The sequence below is a fragment of the Eptatretus burgeri genome, chromosome 9 (genome assembly GCF_056783735.1).
Source record: "Eptatretus burgeri isolate ZD-2024b chromosome 9, Ebu_testis_v1, whole genome shotgun sequence".
In the NCBI taxonomy this organism is placed as follows: domain Eukaryota; kingdom Metazoa; phylum Chordata; class Myxini; order Myxiniformes; family Myxinidae; genus Eptatretus; species Eptatretus burgeri.
In genome coordinates this window covers 53,105,529-53,121,652 of record NC_140969.1, presented here as the reverse complement: position 1 = coordinate 53,121,652, position 16,124 = coordinate 53,105,529, and the positions used below count along the sequence as shown (strand labels likewise).

General features: G+C 40.9%; 1 protein-coding gene across 1 annotated transcript in view; it reads right to left on the bottom strand.

The window, feature by feature from the left end:
- The window catches only part of LOC147020138 (microtubule-actin cross-linking factor 1-like), a 212,772-nt gene that overhangs the window by 157,817 nt on the left and 38,831 nt on the right, over positions 1-16,124 (bottom strand). The window contains exons 8-17 of the mRNA XM_085895175.1: positions 5,356-5,449; positions 4,376-4,530; positions 4,042-4,228; positions 3,752-3,880; positions 3,583-3,660; positions 3,316-3,477; positions 2,943-3,047; positions 2,313-2,408; positions 1,902-2,027; positions 1,191-1,343 (exon numbers count right to left, since the gene is read on the bottom strand). Coding sequence (XP_085751301.1) covers positions 1,191-1,343; positions 1,902-2,027; positions 2,313-2,408; positions 2,943-3,047; positions 3,316-3,477; positions 3,583-3,660; positions 3,752-3,880; positions 4,042-4,228; positions 4,376-4,530; positions 5,356-5,449 — 1,285 coding nt within the window. The remainder of the gene's footprint in view (positions 1-1,190; positions 1,344-1,901; positions 2,028-2,312; positions 2,409-2,942; positions 3,048-3,315; positions 3,478-3,582; positions 3,661-3,751; positions 3,881-4,041; positions 4,229-4,375; positions 4,531-5,355; positions 5,450-16,124) is intronic.

Genomic DNA, 16,124 nt, shown 5'->3' with positions numbered 1-16,124 from the left:
TGAAAGAATCTTGTTTTCCGTCTCATCCATTCGTTCCTCTTTTGTCCCTTCCGGTTACTCCTCAGCAGCATCTTTCCGTCATTCTTTGCATGGTGATCAATTTTTGCTCCATGGTCTTCATTAGAGATCATGCTTCACCGGCATATATCATTGCTGGGAGAACACACCGACTGTGAACTTTCCTTTTCAGACACAGTGCAGTTTGCTTTTCATGAGATCTTTTAATTTTACTCATGCTGCCCCACTGCTCTCTACTACGTTTCCACACTTCTTAAAAGTTATCCGCATCCATTTCCAGGAGATGTCTGGAGTAAACGTTATCGCTGGTTTCTTTAACGTTGCAATGGTCAATATGAATCTCTTCTTTTATCGGAGCTTCAAATCAAACTTCTCAATTCCGCGTTTTTGTTTGTGTAATAAATGGCAAGTTTCACCTCGGAGGGTAGCGTTTGTTCGAGGTGTTCCCAAACTGAAGGAAAGAGAAACTACAAACAACTAGAGAGTTCATAGAACACGACAACCCGTGTGGTGTTCAGGTACTTACTTCAATTTTAATAAAATAATTATTTTAAACATCGTTTACCAAAACTTTCCGGAGGTTTAGTGCTACTGAAGCAGACTTAAACACCAGCGATTTAACATGTCCAAGTACCGCAAAACTGGAGCTTCTTGGAAGTAATATAAAGGTGATTTGTGTTCTGCAGTGTTCAAGTTTATAATTCAATAGAAATTAAATAAACATCGTGAAGGTCGGAAAAGAATATTAATTCTGGAAGTTTATCACCATTGATGTAGTCTCGAGAACGCCACCTTATTTAACATGCGACGGAAGTTATTCGTGCCTGTTGTTTGTGTCCTTTATAATGTCCTTACAAAACGGTAAGTTTCCTGCTTGGAATGATTTTCAATTTTCTTTGACTGCCAGGCAGGCAGACACAGAATTTTTTTTTATCTCACTCTTCTGTACCTATATGTTTTTGAGATGAATTCAGAGCCAAAGTACCGTGAAATGGCAGGTTTGTTTAACGATTAGTGTTTAAAGTACAACATTCATTTTAAATACGTTGTTCCTCGATCATAAACTGATTTTTACAGACATAATGACGGACGGATGGACGGACATCAGCCAATTGCTTAACCCCGCTTTTCCATTCACGTGCACGGAGTAATGATGAAAGCAATGGACGTACCTCCAGCTGCTTGTAATCACAGAGGGCTTTCACAGGAAGGGGGTTACGAACACCGCAGTCTGGGCTGCGCTGCTTCAGCTGGACAATCTTCTTGGATCTGCTCACGAGTTCACTCACGTGGCTTTTATAATCCATTAGCTTTTCTTTTTCATCCTGAAATATGGAAAAGTCAATCGTGCAAGTTCCTGATTGTATCGATTCTGAATGCTTCATGTGAACCTGTTTCACCAAGGAGGTTGAAATTATTTTGGTACATGGGAAGGGGGCATGAAAAAAAAAACAAACATACATCTTGTTCTGCATAACAATAAATAAAATTATGGCTTATTGAGCTCGAGAATGACAATTGCGACCGATGATACAAATGAACTGCAATGTCATATTTATCCATGCACGAAGCAACAATATAATTAATGGATGAATGAGAAATAAGTAGGCAAAGTAAAACGAACAGCAACTCAAGAAAAAAGAAAATCCCTTTGGAAAAGGTCTTTGCAAACGTCGATGTGAACAGCCCCCCGGTGCTTAGACAACATGGCTTTATAAACAGTTCCGGCCTGCATGAAGAGCAAACTATTCAATGCGAGGACGAATCATCCACGCACATCATCGTAATGAATAACGATCACAGGAAAACAATGAATGGACAATGAGGCAGGAGGCTTATGATCGGGACCAGTCGCCCACAGCCCGACTGCACTGCGCGCTTACCACACAGGCCTGCAGCACATTGTCCACAGCAATGAGGCTTGTGGACTTGTTACAGCCAAATCGTCTCCACATGGAGTCCTGGAGGTGCTTCAAATGCTCTTCGTTTTGTTTAACATCTTCAAAGAACTGAACAGAGGGGGTTAAAAAAAACAAAAAAACAATTACCTCCTTGAAGTTTGTTTTTTTTCAAAGCGCTTTGCAAATAAGACAACACAAATGTGGTGCGGGCTATGCATGAGCAGAGGGGTGCATGCTATTCTGATTAATTTCTGAACGCTATTTCTTTGTGTACAGACCTGTGTGTGCTTAGACACGTATTATACAAAAGCATGAGAGACCGTATTCTTTACCGTACGAGGTTTTCGAAAACTCAAGTAACCAATAAGGAAAAGCCCAAAGATGGCTCTTCACCTTGAAGAAAGCAGAATTTCCTGCCAAATGAGTTTCCACACTCGTGCACAACTGCAACAGCCAGTTCCATTGAGTGTTCATGACCGCGGAGTATGCCTGCATCAAGGACAGTGCACATACGGTGCGAGTCACACTCACGCAACACACTGCACATGAGGTTCAATCTGAGACACGACCACTTCATCACGTGATGCTACTTTTCCGTCCGATCAAACTATTTGCATTTCTTGCCAAATCCAACAAAACATTGCACGGATTCCTTGGAACATACGGGCTGTTAACGTTCTGCTAGTTAATTTATTTTACGCAAAGATGCTGAGGTTCACGTAAAAACTAAACAATGGAGAATAGAAGAGTAACACAGATTACAGGCGACAAGGAACGGGCAGACATGAAACGCTTGGGCAGACGTTGTCAGTGAGATCAGAAAGCACCGTGACTTGGAATGGGAGATGGTGTTACATGATGGAATACTGAAGGAATGTCGGAAAAATGAGTTTGGTTAGACGCGGAAACAACGCCAAGGTTGGGAGAGAAGAGGGGAAAGGTTTGAAACTTCGTTCTTGATTTTAATACCAATACAATATTTTTTGTACAGTACTTGATGAGAGTCTGCGACTGATGACCTACCTGGATAGGTCCCTTGGCAGGATGACCATCAGAAATCAGGTCCTCTCCCATTGCTTGGATGCCTTTCAGAACAGGCTCTTTGAGCTCCAGAACTTGCATCAATTCCTATAACAGTGGAAAACAATAAAATGCCTTGCTTTGTACAGACAGCCATGAGTAACACCAACCTCTTTCGCTCTGAATGCTGGAATGGCGAAAATGAACAAGCTAGCTAGGATCGTCAAATTAAACAAGGAAAACCGATGTTATGTTCTCAGTCATTCTGGCAAGCAAATGTGGTTGTTCAAGATGGGAAGAGGCAGTTTGTGGGAATACAAAATTGTAATTGCGGTTATAACAATGAATAATTGGTGGAAGAACGTCACATTCTCACAGAGTAAGCGTTCTTCTTGGTAGCCATGTCGGTATTGTGCTCACTCCAGTCATATCCGATTTCATCCTCCTCTTTCTGATTGAGCCACACAAGCTCTTTGGTGGCACGCAACATGAAGTTATACAAGCTGTCAAGGTGACGTTGTCGACTTCGAGACGAGTCCTGTTCGTGAAAATCGACGACAAGGTTAACGGCAAGATTACGCCCCACATTCTCTAGCGATGAAAATGAGTGAGTTTATGTAATATTATATGAAGAAAAACGTACCAGAAGTTTAGTGTGATGAAGTTCCAGCTTGTTCAAAATGCTCATGTACTCACTTTGCAAAGACGAAGAAACTTTTGTCTAAGAGAGGATAAAAAGGCATTACAACGACAGCTTTAATACACCTGATACATTGGATTTTATTTTCCAGGATCAAGGATGCAACAATCACCTCTGATGCCTTTGCTTCTTCAATGCTTGACCTGAATTCCTCAATGGATCTGTGCAGGTCCTTGTGGTCACTCATATTCTTCTCCACAGCCGGCAGATCTGAACCCCAGTCGAGCTCGCCAACTCGAGTCTGGAAAAGACAAGCACTTATTATTATTATTATTATTATTATTATTATATTTTTTTTACTCAATGGCTCTGAACCATAAGACAGAAATGTGACAGCTTCGTTTAGAAGACAAATTAAATTCCTTTGAAGACACATTGAGAAACAGAAGCACACACACATACCTGCATGTCCTCGAGCCATTTAAGCAAGTCATGCACGAACTTGAGGCAGGACTCATCTTCGGCGACTGCACGAGCCACGGCCTCCCTCGTCTCCCTGGTTGCTCGTTCCTGAAGTCGTCCAGCTTTGTCCAAAAGAACCCCATGCTCAGCACGTAGGGCCGTAAGCTGTTCATGCAGCGTAAGCGCCCTGTGTTGAACAGACAATTACATTTGCCCAGCGGAGAAGAGGGAGCGGAGCATGGGATAATTCAAAGACAGACGTAGAGCCAAGAGAAATACACCATGTAAATGGCCCATTAGAACTTCTCATGGTTGGTTTAATGTACGGCCTTACCTGCTGTAGAACTCTTCTGCCAAAACGTGCTTGCCCTCACGGAGGGTTTGGATGTCGATAAAGACTTTTTTGATCTTGACCTCTATTTCGGACAAGTAATGACTTATCACGGCTGTTTCTTTTGGCTGTTGTCCAGCGGTAGTGAGGTCAATGTCCTGACAGGAGCGTACAGCAAATCAAAAATTAGTCACAAAATTTGTTCAGATATAAGGATCGTCTTCATCACAGCATCAAACACAGTTAGGAGCAACTTCTATCAGTCATTTGCTTGCGGGATTCGAATTTTTTTTTTAAAGGACCTTGCACAAAGGAATGCATCTGCAATGTAACCATTCGAGAAGATGTTCACCAATTATTCAAAAGTTAACTTTATTGTTGCTTTTATCGTGAACTGAATAACATTTCACTAATTATAGCTACAGAGAGCACTATCCTTCAAATTACAACCAGTTATAATCATAATAATCTTAGCTTTAAAGAAGACAAAACTGTGTGCTCAAAATCAATCGAATGATTCTTTCTCCCACCACAAAGTTCCAGGAATAATGGATTTCTAATTGACCTCTGTAGTGACGTGCAATTGAACAAGGGTCCAAATATGTACTAATGATCTGGCATGTGTTTCTCTCAATCTCGAAGCACGAATAATGTTTAAATGAATAATAAACGTCCCATTTCTATTGTATTTTTGTACAAACAGAAATCATTTTTGGAATATCAGAGCACATGACTAGTTAAGTGAAACTTGTATTGCAATAACATAAACTTTCACCATAACCTGAAAACCTCACTAAAATATGGGAGTGCAGGGATGTTCGACCTAAACATGGGAGTGCAAGGAGGTTCGAGCTAAACATGGGAGTGCAAGGAGGCTTGAGAGGAGTGCAAGGAGGTTCAAGCTAAACATGGGAGTGCAAGGAGGCTTGAGAGGAGTGCAAGGATGTTTGAGAGTAGTGCACAGACAGGGAAACCGTACGTACAGCCTGCAGGGCAGCAGATGCTTTGCTCAGCAGCTGAGCAGAGCACGTCAGATCATTTCCAACAAGACTAGCAATGCGGTGCAACATCTCCAGTCTGTGAAGGGGGTTGGGAGAGGGGGGGGGAGAGGGGGGTCAAACAAGAATAAATGTAATAACATGAGTCATGAAATGGGAAGAATATCAGGAAAGAAAACACACCAAGGTGGAAACATTTACAGAGCTTGGTTACATCAAATACAGTACCTGTTGAAATTTGTTGTGGTGTGGTAAGTCATGGAAGGAGGATGTGGTAATGTCTTGTTCACATCACCATAATCGGTGGAATCTAACGTCACGAAATGGCTGCTTGGGATGCCCAGCTGCCTGATGTGTGCCTTGTGATTACGCCTCAATGGGCTGTAAGAGCCACCATGAAATGAAGAACCCACTTGGCTACTATTAACAACGGTAGGACTGCAAGAAAGACCCCTGGAGCAATTGCCAAGCGAGTTATACCGATGATCCATACAGCCAAAATGATTTTCTGTGAACCGTGGAGAGATACCATCCCTAATGCCAGATGGTTCAAAGCCAGGTGAACATTTGGGGCTGCGTCTCAAGTCACTGACCGAAAAGCTCGAGTTCAACTCTGGTTTGGACAAATCTTCCACCTCTTGGCTGCTCCACACCCCATTATAGATGCCAGGAGAAAGCATCATTGTAGTGGCATTTGGCAATGAAGGCCTGCTTGTATAACACTCGGCAAATGTATCAACTAAACCAAGACACAACTTTTGGCTTGATCACCGCCTCTGAACCTGATGATAACCCTCTTGTAGCATTAACCACATTGCTAACTCAACACCAAAACTCACTAACAAGCTCAAATATTTAAAACGAATAATTCTCTCCCGCATGCGGACAAAGCTGGATTCCGACCGTGTCTTCTCCAATCAACCTGAGCCTCATCCACACAAGCATACAAATGCCAAATGCCTTTATATAGGTGCCATCGGCCAATCAACTCTTAGCATCGTGTGCAAATGAAACAGGCAAGTCTTTGCGGTTATGTCCAAAAATGTTGGCAACAGTCACACAAAGGGTGGGCTCTGCCCATGAGAGTATCACTCTCTCAAACATGCAAAAGGAGGCTACAATCAAATTTACTACAATACAACTTACCAAAAACAATAAATATCATTTCAAGTTATTGCAAAAAGATTCGTTCATCATTTCAAAACTAAAGAACAACTTTCAATATTGAATGTCATCATACAAATATAGTATGTATATAAATGTTAGTGGAATGTATACAATGTGTTCAATAGAAATTCTACACCTCTGAAATGCTAAAACCCACACTAATAAAATCTCTTCTATCTCCAAGTGAGGTTAAGGGTATACACATCCTCTCCTCTTGAATCCTACCTCCCATCACAATTTATATCCTCGACATTGGTGTACCTGAGGCTGCATGTATTCACATGAGAACCCGTGGACCATTCCAATCATAGGTCTCTGTGGCTCAGAGGTTTCCCCTTTGGGAGGGGAGAGGTCATGGAGACCTTACTCAAGGTAAAGGTATTATAAATTGGCCACCCTGGGCTGTCCATTATTATTATTGTTATTATTATTATTATAATAATAATAATCGGTGGCGTTTGGTGGTTGGCATCAATTGGATTGCTTTTCTATTATGGCTTGAGGATGATGGGGGGGGGCAGGAGGAGGGAAGTGGGGGGGGCAGGAGGAGGGAAGTGAGGGGGGCTGATAATGGACATGGATATCGGTGGCCAGAGGTGGCATTAGTCACTCGGTGGCCCTATGCAAAATGCATTCGTGGCCCGCTGGGGCTCCTGTGAGCCCTGTCAATCTGTCATCACACTAAAATATGCAATTTGATGTCCGTTTGTCTGACGTCGATGTTTTCGGTCGTTACTTATGCAATCTCAACTAAATAAACTTGCCAAGTGGATTACGGGTCATAAGACAAAGGATGTCGCAACTTCAGGTCCGAAGATGGGGTGACGCAAATTATCTTCATGAATATGTACCGTGTCACAGCACTCCTGGTGATGGTGCTGGAGAGGGAATAACGAGTGACGCTTCAGAACCCTTAATTGTATCATGAGTAAGAGGACTACTTGTTATTTTCACAATCGCGAAGCCAATGCTGCTTTAGACTCGACTGCAATCATTCAGGAGGAATTCCCATGCTTTGTTACCTTTTTCATGTATATATATATATATATATATATATATATATATATATATATATATATATATATATATATATATATATATATATATATCTCGTTTATTTTTGAGCATCGTTCAATTTCAGCATCGCTTGAGCATCGTTCCACCTTATTGAGGCATTATTCCAAGGCCACTTTAAATGTTTAAATATATAAATCCTCTTCAAATTTCAAGTCAATCGGATGAAAATTGATGATTTTAGAAATACCACCTTAGTTATTGACCTTGGGCCTATGTTGACCTTTTGGTCGATGTTGACCTGAAATATAATTGGCTGGTTTAAATCAGTGACCTGAAATATAAATCCTATTCAAATTTCAAGTCAATGGGATGAAAATTGAGGATTTTAGAAATACCACCGAAGTTGTTTACCTTTGGCCGATGTTGACCTTTTGACCTTAAAAATAATAGGCTTCTTCCTTATGAGAAACTTTACTATGTGATGAAGTTTCGTGAAGATCGATTTAAAATTGTGACTTGAAGGCGACAGACAGAATAACAAAACTGACTAACCAATATTCTTGAAATATCTTCGATTTTGCAAGTCATAAAGATAAACAGAAAGGTGTGAAAATACAACCTCCTTCATCTTCGGTGGCGGAGGTAACTCGAAAGCATCTCAAAATGCAAAGCCTGACAGCATCTGCTTTGTACTTACATTAAACTAAAAACTTGACGAAAACGACGATTTAAAAAATTGTACATTTTATTAATTTGTGTTTTACGCAATCTCATCTTAAAAGTTTGTTGAAGATTTGATGGCAAACGCCCAATTGGGGAAAATGTTACGTCCTGGACATCCACACTGAATCTCAATGGTAAAAAAGTATTTCCATTTAAACATTTATGGCTCATCTACCATTTCACCGATGACGTCATCCTTAAAATCCTTTATTCCCCATTGGGAGGAGAATGAGATGTGCCATGTTTCAATATTTTCTGATCAGCGGTTTCACAGATATAATGCTATAACTTTTTGCATTTAATCAAAGATGGCTGCCACACCACGTGACCTATGACGTCACAATTATAATTTAAATATTCTCCATGGGGGGCCACTCCAACACAAAATTTTGTGTCAATCGGACAAGTGGTTGCTGACTAAAAGAATGTCAAAAAAAAAAACAGCAAAAAAAGGGTCAAACAATAATAATAATAATAATAATAATAATAATAATAATTTTAACAAAATGATTATTTTGTCTTCTCTGTTCTCAAAATGAAATTTTTTGAAAATTTGATGACAAAAGCTCAAATTATGGCCTGCAATTTGAAAAGTTACGGCCCAGACACACAGACAGACAGACAGACAGACAGACATACAGACGTGATTGCAAAACCCTGTCTTCCACTGTGCAGGGGATGGGCTAATGACAATAGCATATTAATAATAATAATATTAACACCAGAACTGCCACTTTATAACTGCTGGCAGTGATGACTGGGTACCCAGACGTCCGCCTTTGATACAACATGAGACTGACTGCAGATGACAGTTGCAAAGTTTCGCTTCGATAGGATCAGTGGTTCCAAAGAAAACATTATTTAATATCGATACAAATGCAGCCTTGCTTCGAAAAAACGCAGGACTGACGAGTTACGAACCAGGTAGCACAAAGTGTTCAATCTATTTATTACGTATGCAGTTAGCCCTTTTTCCTGGGGACATTGTCGGTATCAATTGAATTGCTATTCCTGTACCATCAAACGCATTCAGGTGCAGCCAAGTGAGCCTTCTGGGGAAAAAAATGTAAAAGTTCTCAGATTCAAATAATTAAATAATTCTGGCTGCCAAACCGCGTGGCCGATCGGGTTGAAATTTTAAACCTGTGTTTCACATGTGGGCTAGATTATAATTTTGAAGTTTCACATATATTGACACAGCGGTTCCAGAGTAAATATTACTCAATATTTCCCTTTCAATCCAACATGGCTGCCAAACGATGGGGCCGATTACAACATAAATTTAAATTCTCCCTCTAATGGGGAAGTGGATTATTCTTAAGTTTCGTGTTGATTGGACAAGGTGCGTTTTTCTATCCAAGATGGCCTCCAAACCATGTGACTTGTGACATCATAATTTTTATCGTATATGCAGGCATGGGGGTAGATTATAGTTGCCAAGTTTCGCTTCGATAGGTCATGTAGTTTCAGAGAAAATATTATTTAATATCATTCTTGAATCCAACATGGCTGCCAAACCATGTGACCTATCAATTAGAATTTAACAAACTTATATTCACTACTCGTGTGCAATACGTATGTGAATTTTTCCCTTGATCTGACCAGCCGTTCTGGAGAGGAGGATGTTTGAAGGTTTTAGGGTAAATTCAATATGGCCACCAAACCATGTGACTTATCAATTAGAAATTAACAAACTTGTGAAAGGATGTCTTGGGGAAAGTGTGTGTGAATTTTTGCCTCAATCTGTCCAGCTGTTCTGGAGAAGAAGATTTAAAATATTTATTAATTTTCAATCCAAGATGGCTGATGAACCATGTGACCTGACATCATAAATGTACATTCTGCTTCCATTCGTGCAGTGGAACACGTGTGTGAAGTTTTGTGTTAATCGGATAAGGTGCGTTTTTCTATCCAAGATGGCCACCAAACCATGTGACTTTTGATGTCATAATTTTTTACTCTTTATGCAGACCTGATGGAAGATGATAGTTGCAAATTTTCGCTTCGATAGGTTATGTGATTCCAGAGAAAACATTATTTAATATTTTTCTTGAATCCAACGTGGCTGCCAAACCATGCGACCTATCAATTAGAAATTAACAAACTTATATTCACTACTCATGAGCAATACTTATGTAAAGTTTGCTCTTGATCTGACCTGCCATTCTGGAGCAGGTGTTTGAAAGTATTAGGGTAAATTCAAGATGGCCACCAAACCATGTGACCTATCAATAAGAAATTAATAAACTTGAAAAAGGACGTCATGGGGAATGTGTGTGTGTAAAGTTTCGCCTCAATCTGTCCAACCGTTCTGGAGAAGATTTTTTTTTTTCAAAACAAGATGGCTTTGTCGAATCACGTGACCGGCCTATAGTGATTTGTGTAGATGACGCTCAATAAATTTTAGATTTTCCCATGCAGCGTTCTACTTGACGAATTTTCACTGGCATACTGCTTCACCGATGACGTCACGAAAAATCTACCGTGTTCCCCATGGAGAGTTTATTAAAATGTATGAAGCAAAAAAAATTTCCATTGCACGGTTTCAGAGATACAGGGGTCCAAAGTTTATCGTTTTTTCAAGATGGCGCCCGTACCACGTGACCTATGACGTCATAATTATCAATTAAGTATGCTATCAAAAAAGATACATACCATGGTGAAAATTGTGTCGATCGGAGTTACTGTTCCTGAGAAAATGATTTTTAAAGCGAAAAAGCCCACAAATTGCCAGTGAAAAAGAATGAGGAAATAAACAAAAGAAAAACAATAGGTTACCCAGTCCATTAGACTGGGTACCCTAATGACAGTCACAAAATAATAACAACAATAATGTTCACAATGATAATTGTTCAGTAAAGCAGCAAGAGTGTCTTTTGTCAGCCTGTTGAACAGTGCAGATCAGGTCACCAGAGCCCGTCTTTTGGCCGCAGTCACAAAAGAAAGTGGGATGTAGTTTCACACAGTCCCTGTTCCCTCATTGGGAACACAGCCTGACCCTGAGTCTTTAAAGGTTGCGATTGCCCTACGAGTTGGAGCATCAGTCTGTGAGCGGCTTAAATGTCGATGCGGCAGTATGATGGATACGATACACTTTGGCACCATGGTCTGTCATGCCATTTCAATGCCAGTCGATCTTTTAGACATTCGGCCTTAAACGACGTGGTCAAATGTGTCCTTTATGGGGCAAGGATACCATCTGTCCTGGAACCCCTTGGAGTAGACCTTGGCGAAAACACCCGCCCGGATGGCTTGACCATTGTTCCACACAAGAATGTGAAAAGCCTAACCTGTGATTGCACGTGTTGACACTTTCGCCAAATCACACGTTTACAATACAGCCTCAATGGCTGGAGCGGCTGCCACTGATGCGGAAGTTCTGAAACGTAATAAATATGCCGGCCTCAGCCAAACTTATTTATTTGAACCAATTGCCATCGAAACAATGGGAGTGTATGACCGATCCACATCCAACATTATTAGTGATATCGGTCGAAGGCTCGTTGCATCCACTGGAAATATTAGGAAACTTGCCTGGTTCAAGCAGTGCCTGAGTTTGGCTGGCCAGCGGGGAAACGCCATAAGCATTCTGGCTTCGGTGCAGGAAGAACAAAATCTTACATTAACAGCCATTTTAAAGTGTTTTTTTTAAGGGGTGTGTGTGTGTGGGGGGGGGTGGGGGGTACTCATTACTCTCTCCGAAGGAGAGGGTGTTGCATTTGGGTCATTTTGTTTGTTTGTCTGTTTGTTTGTCCGCACAGAACTTTCATGTCTTTCCCCACAACCGCTTGTTGGATTGAGACAAATTTTTCACCATTGGTGTGACTACTCATGAAGAATGTTTTAATTATAAATATGATGTCGTAGGTCACGTGGTGTGGCAGCCATGTTGGAAAAACGAAAAATACTTGGACCTCTGTATCTCTAAAACCCCACCAAGGAAAAAAATTGAAACTTGGCACATAGCAAGTCCTCTTCATGGGGAATGTGTGATTTTTTTATGACGTCACAGGAGCCTTCATTATGACATCACAATTGCAAATGTAGAACGCTACATCCAATCAGTCTGAAAATCTTTGAGGGTCATCTAGGGATAAAATGGTCCACAAAAGCATTTTTGATGATGTCACCGGTCACGTGTTTCGGCAGCCATGATGTTTTTTGTATTTCTTTAAACTTTAAAAACCTTCTCAAAAATGGCTGAACAGATCGAGCCAGAATTATTGAATTATTTGATGTGGGTTTTAATTTTTTATTTTTTTTTTATTTTTTAATAGGGCTCACTTGGCTGTGCCTGGATGGGTTTGATGGTAGAGGAGTAGCAGCTGAAATTCTAATCCTATCCAGGTTCCTCCTAATGAATTCATCTTTGTTTTTTGCTCGTTTGGGTTCCTTCTGATTACTCCAATTCAAGACTGTACCAATGTCGTGTTCCATTTGATTTGAATTGAATTCATTTTAATGTCATTCTAAATTAATTTGCATAATAATAATAAAAAAAATGTCATGGGTCAGGTGTCCAATCAAAGTGGGGTTGCATCAAAGTGTGACGTCTTGGTACCCGGTCATTACTGTCAGCAGTTATAAAGTGGCAGTCCTAATTATGTCTTATTAATTACGTAACACACCAGTACACAAGCACCACACAAAAAAGTCCTGGCGAGGGTCTGCAATCCATGATTGCTCTTTTTCTTGTTTTTTTTTGTTTTTTTTTTAATCTTTTTTAAAACTTCCATTTACTTGGTTGGAGTTTAATCATGTATTTTTGTTTAAAAATTAAACAAAAAGTCATCAATAATTAATTTTAAATCATCATCTTCAAAAGAAAAAAAAACTAGCAGTAATAAAAAGAATCACGTTTCTAACAACAGATGTGATGCTGTGAGCATACAACTACACATTAGACGTGAAACAGCATCTGCACACACACACACAATGCACAGGCTCAACATGGTATGCACATAATGGATGTGGACAGGCAATTATGCAATGAAGGGGCAAGATGGAAACATACAGATAGGTAACTACACAATGAAGGGCCGAGATAATATGCAATTTCAGAATGAAATCTTAATGGGGGCACAGCTGATGGACGGCAGTCTGTCTTACGGGATGAATTTCAGCAGGGTTTAGCGTGGACTTCCAATTCCGGGTCTCAGCACGGACGTTGACTTTGATGAACTGGAATGAGGAAATGCATGACCAAAGTTTTCTGGACCAGATCCATGATGTCTTTCTGGTATATTTTCGTCCATGTGTTGCTGTTTGTGTTTTCATCCAGTTTCTCTTGTTTAACCCTACATATTATTTCTGTTAATGTCTGCGCGTAATTTGACGTTTCTCCTCCGAAACTGCCGGACGGATTGTCGCCACTTTCAGCATGCGGGTGCTCTGTGGTCTAATGAACAGCATGGGCTATGTGAGATCGCACCAGACGGACAGGTTTGGGAATTTTGGCGATTTTCTAATTTTTACATTCATTTGCATGGCAACGTGTGACGTCACCGCTGAGAGGCCTCATGACGTCATGACATCATCGGCCATTTGCTGACGTCATTACGTCTGTCGGCAACAGGCCGTCACCGCCGACAGGCGTAATGCGACTCCGAGAAAACAACGTCTGCAATGTAAAACCCTCTTCTGCACATGCTGACTACCTCAGAAGGTGAATTTGACACAAAAAATGTAACAAGAAACATTGTATATAAAGAAATTCGATAAATCACATTGTGAACACTGGATATATTGACGTCCTAACGAACCCTCACTTTCGAAACTTCACGCAGAGCGCGGGGTATAGATTTTTTTTTTTTGCTGAATGAGAGTCACAAAAAACTCCCAGGTCTGCCAAAAACCTACACCAGTGCAGACAAGGCCAGCACACATGATGAAAATGAAGCCAACAACTACCCCACGGAATTCCTTCACTCTATCACCCCAACCGGCATGCCACCGCATCGCCTCATTTGAAAGCCAGGCGCAATAATCATGCTATTACACAACCGAGACGTCACCAAAGGACTGTGCAATGGCACAAGACTATACATTAGACACCTCCATGAGCACATACTAGATGCCAAAATCCTCACAGGAAGCCACGTCACACAAACAGTCCTCATCCCGTGAGTTAAACTTGCCCCATCAGACGCCAACCTTCCAGTCACACTGCAGAGGATGCAATTTCCAGTCCGACTCGCATACTCGATGACCATAAACAAATCCCAGGGCCAAACATTTGACAAACTCGGAATATACCTCCCAGCCCGTGTTCTCCATGGCCAACTATATGTCGCATTTTCACATGCAAGAGGTTACTCCTATATATCCATCAAAGTGGACAATAATTCCTCACAATGACTATTCAGCAACAAGAAAATCACCCAAAATGTCATCTACAGGGAGGTCCTTCAGAAAACTAAGGACAGGTAACCATAGTGCATCACATCCCTAATGACAATAACACCCTCCCCAGCTTCTCATAGCATCAACTATTATGCCTCATCCACCTTTTGCCACCCATTCAACTCCGTGCGGAGCACGGATATATGCTAGTTGCATCTTATTGTGATGTATTGTCAAATTAGTGTCCGAAGTTGGACAGTATCAATCTTTCCAGCCCCTGTGTCCTCCCTTAGCCCGCATTTCCCCAAGTCTCTCTCTATTTTGTCCCTCATTTCAGCTGTTAAAATGTTTCCTCCTCTTTTTCTTCTGTTCCTTTTGTTATGTTGCATTCTCATCCGTTCTACATTCTAGCTCCTCCACAAGCCCCACAATTGTTTACAAAATAAATAAAACAATTACCCCAGTCCTGTGCCATTCTGGCCATCTGTGAGGTGTGACGTAAGGTGGGTTGAAACAGTTGATTGTACTTGCTCATGAACACAATCCATTCCCTAAATGTGAAATTATTGCATTGTCTTGGACAGCATTTGGAATTTTAGCAGATAACTCTGGCGAATCATCGTACATCGGTTATTAAGCAATGAATCTGTCAAAGTTCACACTAATCATATCTAATCCTGTGGATGATCAGCTTGGGAAAGGGCTCAATGACTTGATTAACACAGCACCTCAAAATTCCGCATCAAGCATTCCGATTACAAGGTGGAACAACCAGCAAACCACACAAGGAGCGGCTTTCACTGTGGAAGCCACAACTATTCTCAGCAGAGCTTGAGTCATTTTGTCTTTTTTCCTCAAACAAGTTCAAACAACAAAACAGCATGCTCACCTGTCACGCTGTTAATAATACACATATATGTATATGTATATCATATATATTCAAGGGATGAAAATGATGAGTGATATTCATGTTGGGACATAGTTTACTGAAGGCATTCTCCAGCCTCGAGGCAGGATCACTATGAATGTGCAGACAAACGGACGATCGAAAAACAAAGAGAGCATGTGAGTTCCAGTAATATTCCAACTACAAAATGCTTCCTACATTGTTTCATTGTTGATCACACACTCTCACACTACATGTTAAAGTGACAATCAAGAACATAATCCGAAACATATTGCTGTAAATGAAAGTAATCCACCATAATCACACGATAGGGTGCACTGGAAGGATAGCTTCCAGGTAGGTACGCACACTCGCTTCCAAGTTATCTAGCCTGGGTTTGAATCTCGGCCAGGCTACAAATTGTCATCCTGGTGTTTGCAGGTAGGGCGATTCATCAATGTGTGTGCTGTCCCTCGGAGGGATGTTAAACTAGGCATCCCATCTGCCGGATTTAGTTCGTAGACGTTAAAGATCTGACGGTGACCTTTGGAAAGAGGTGTCGCGCTATCGCCGGCATCCAAAGAAAATTACAAATTCCTGCACCATCAGTCGAATATCC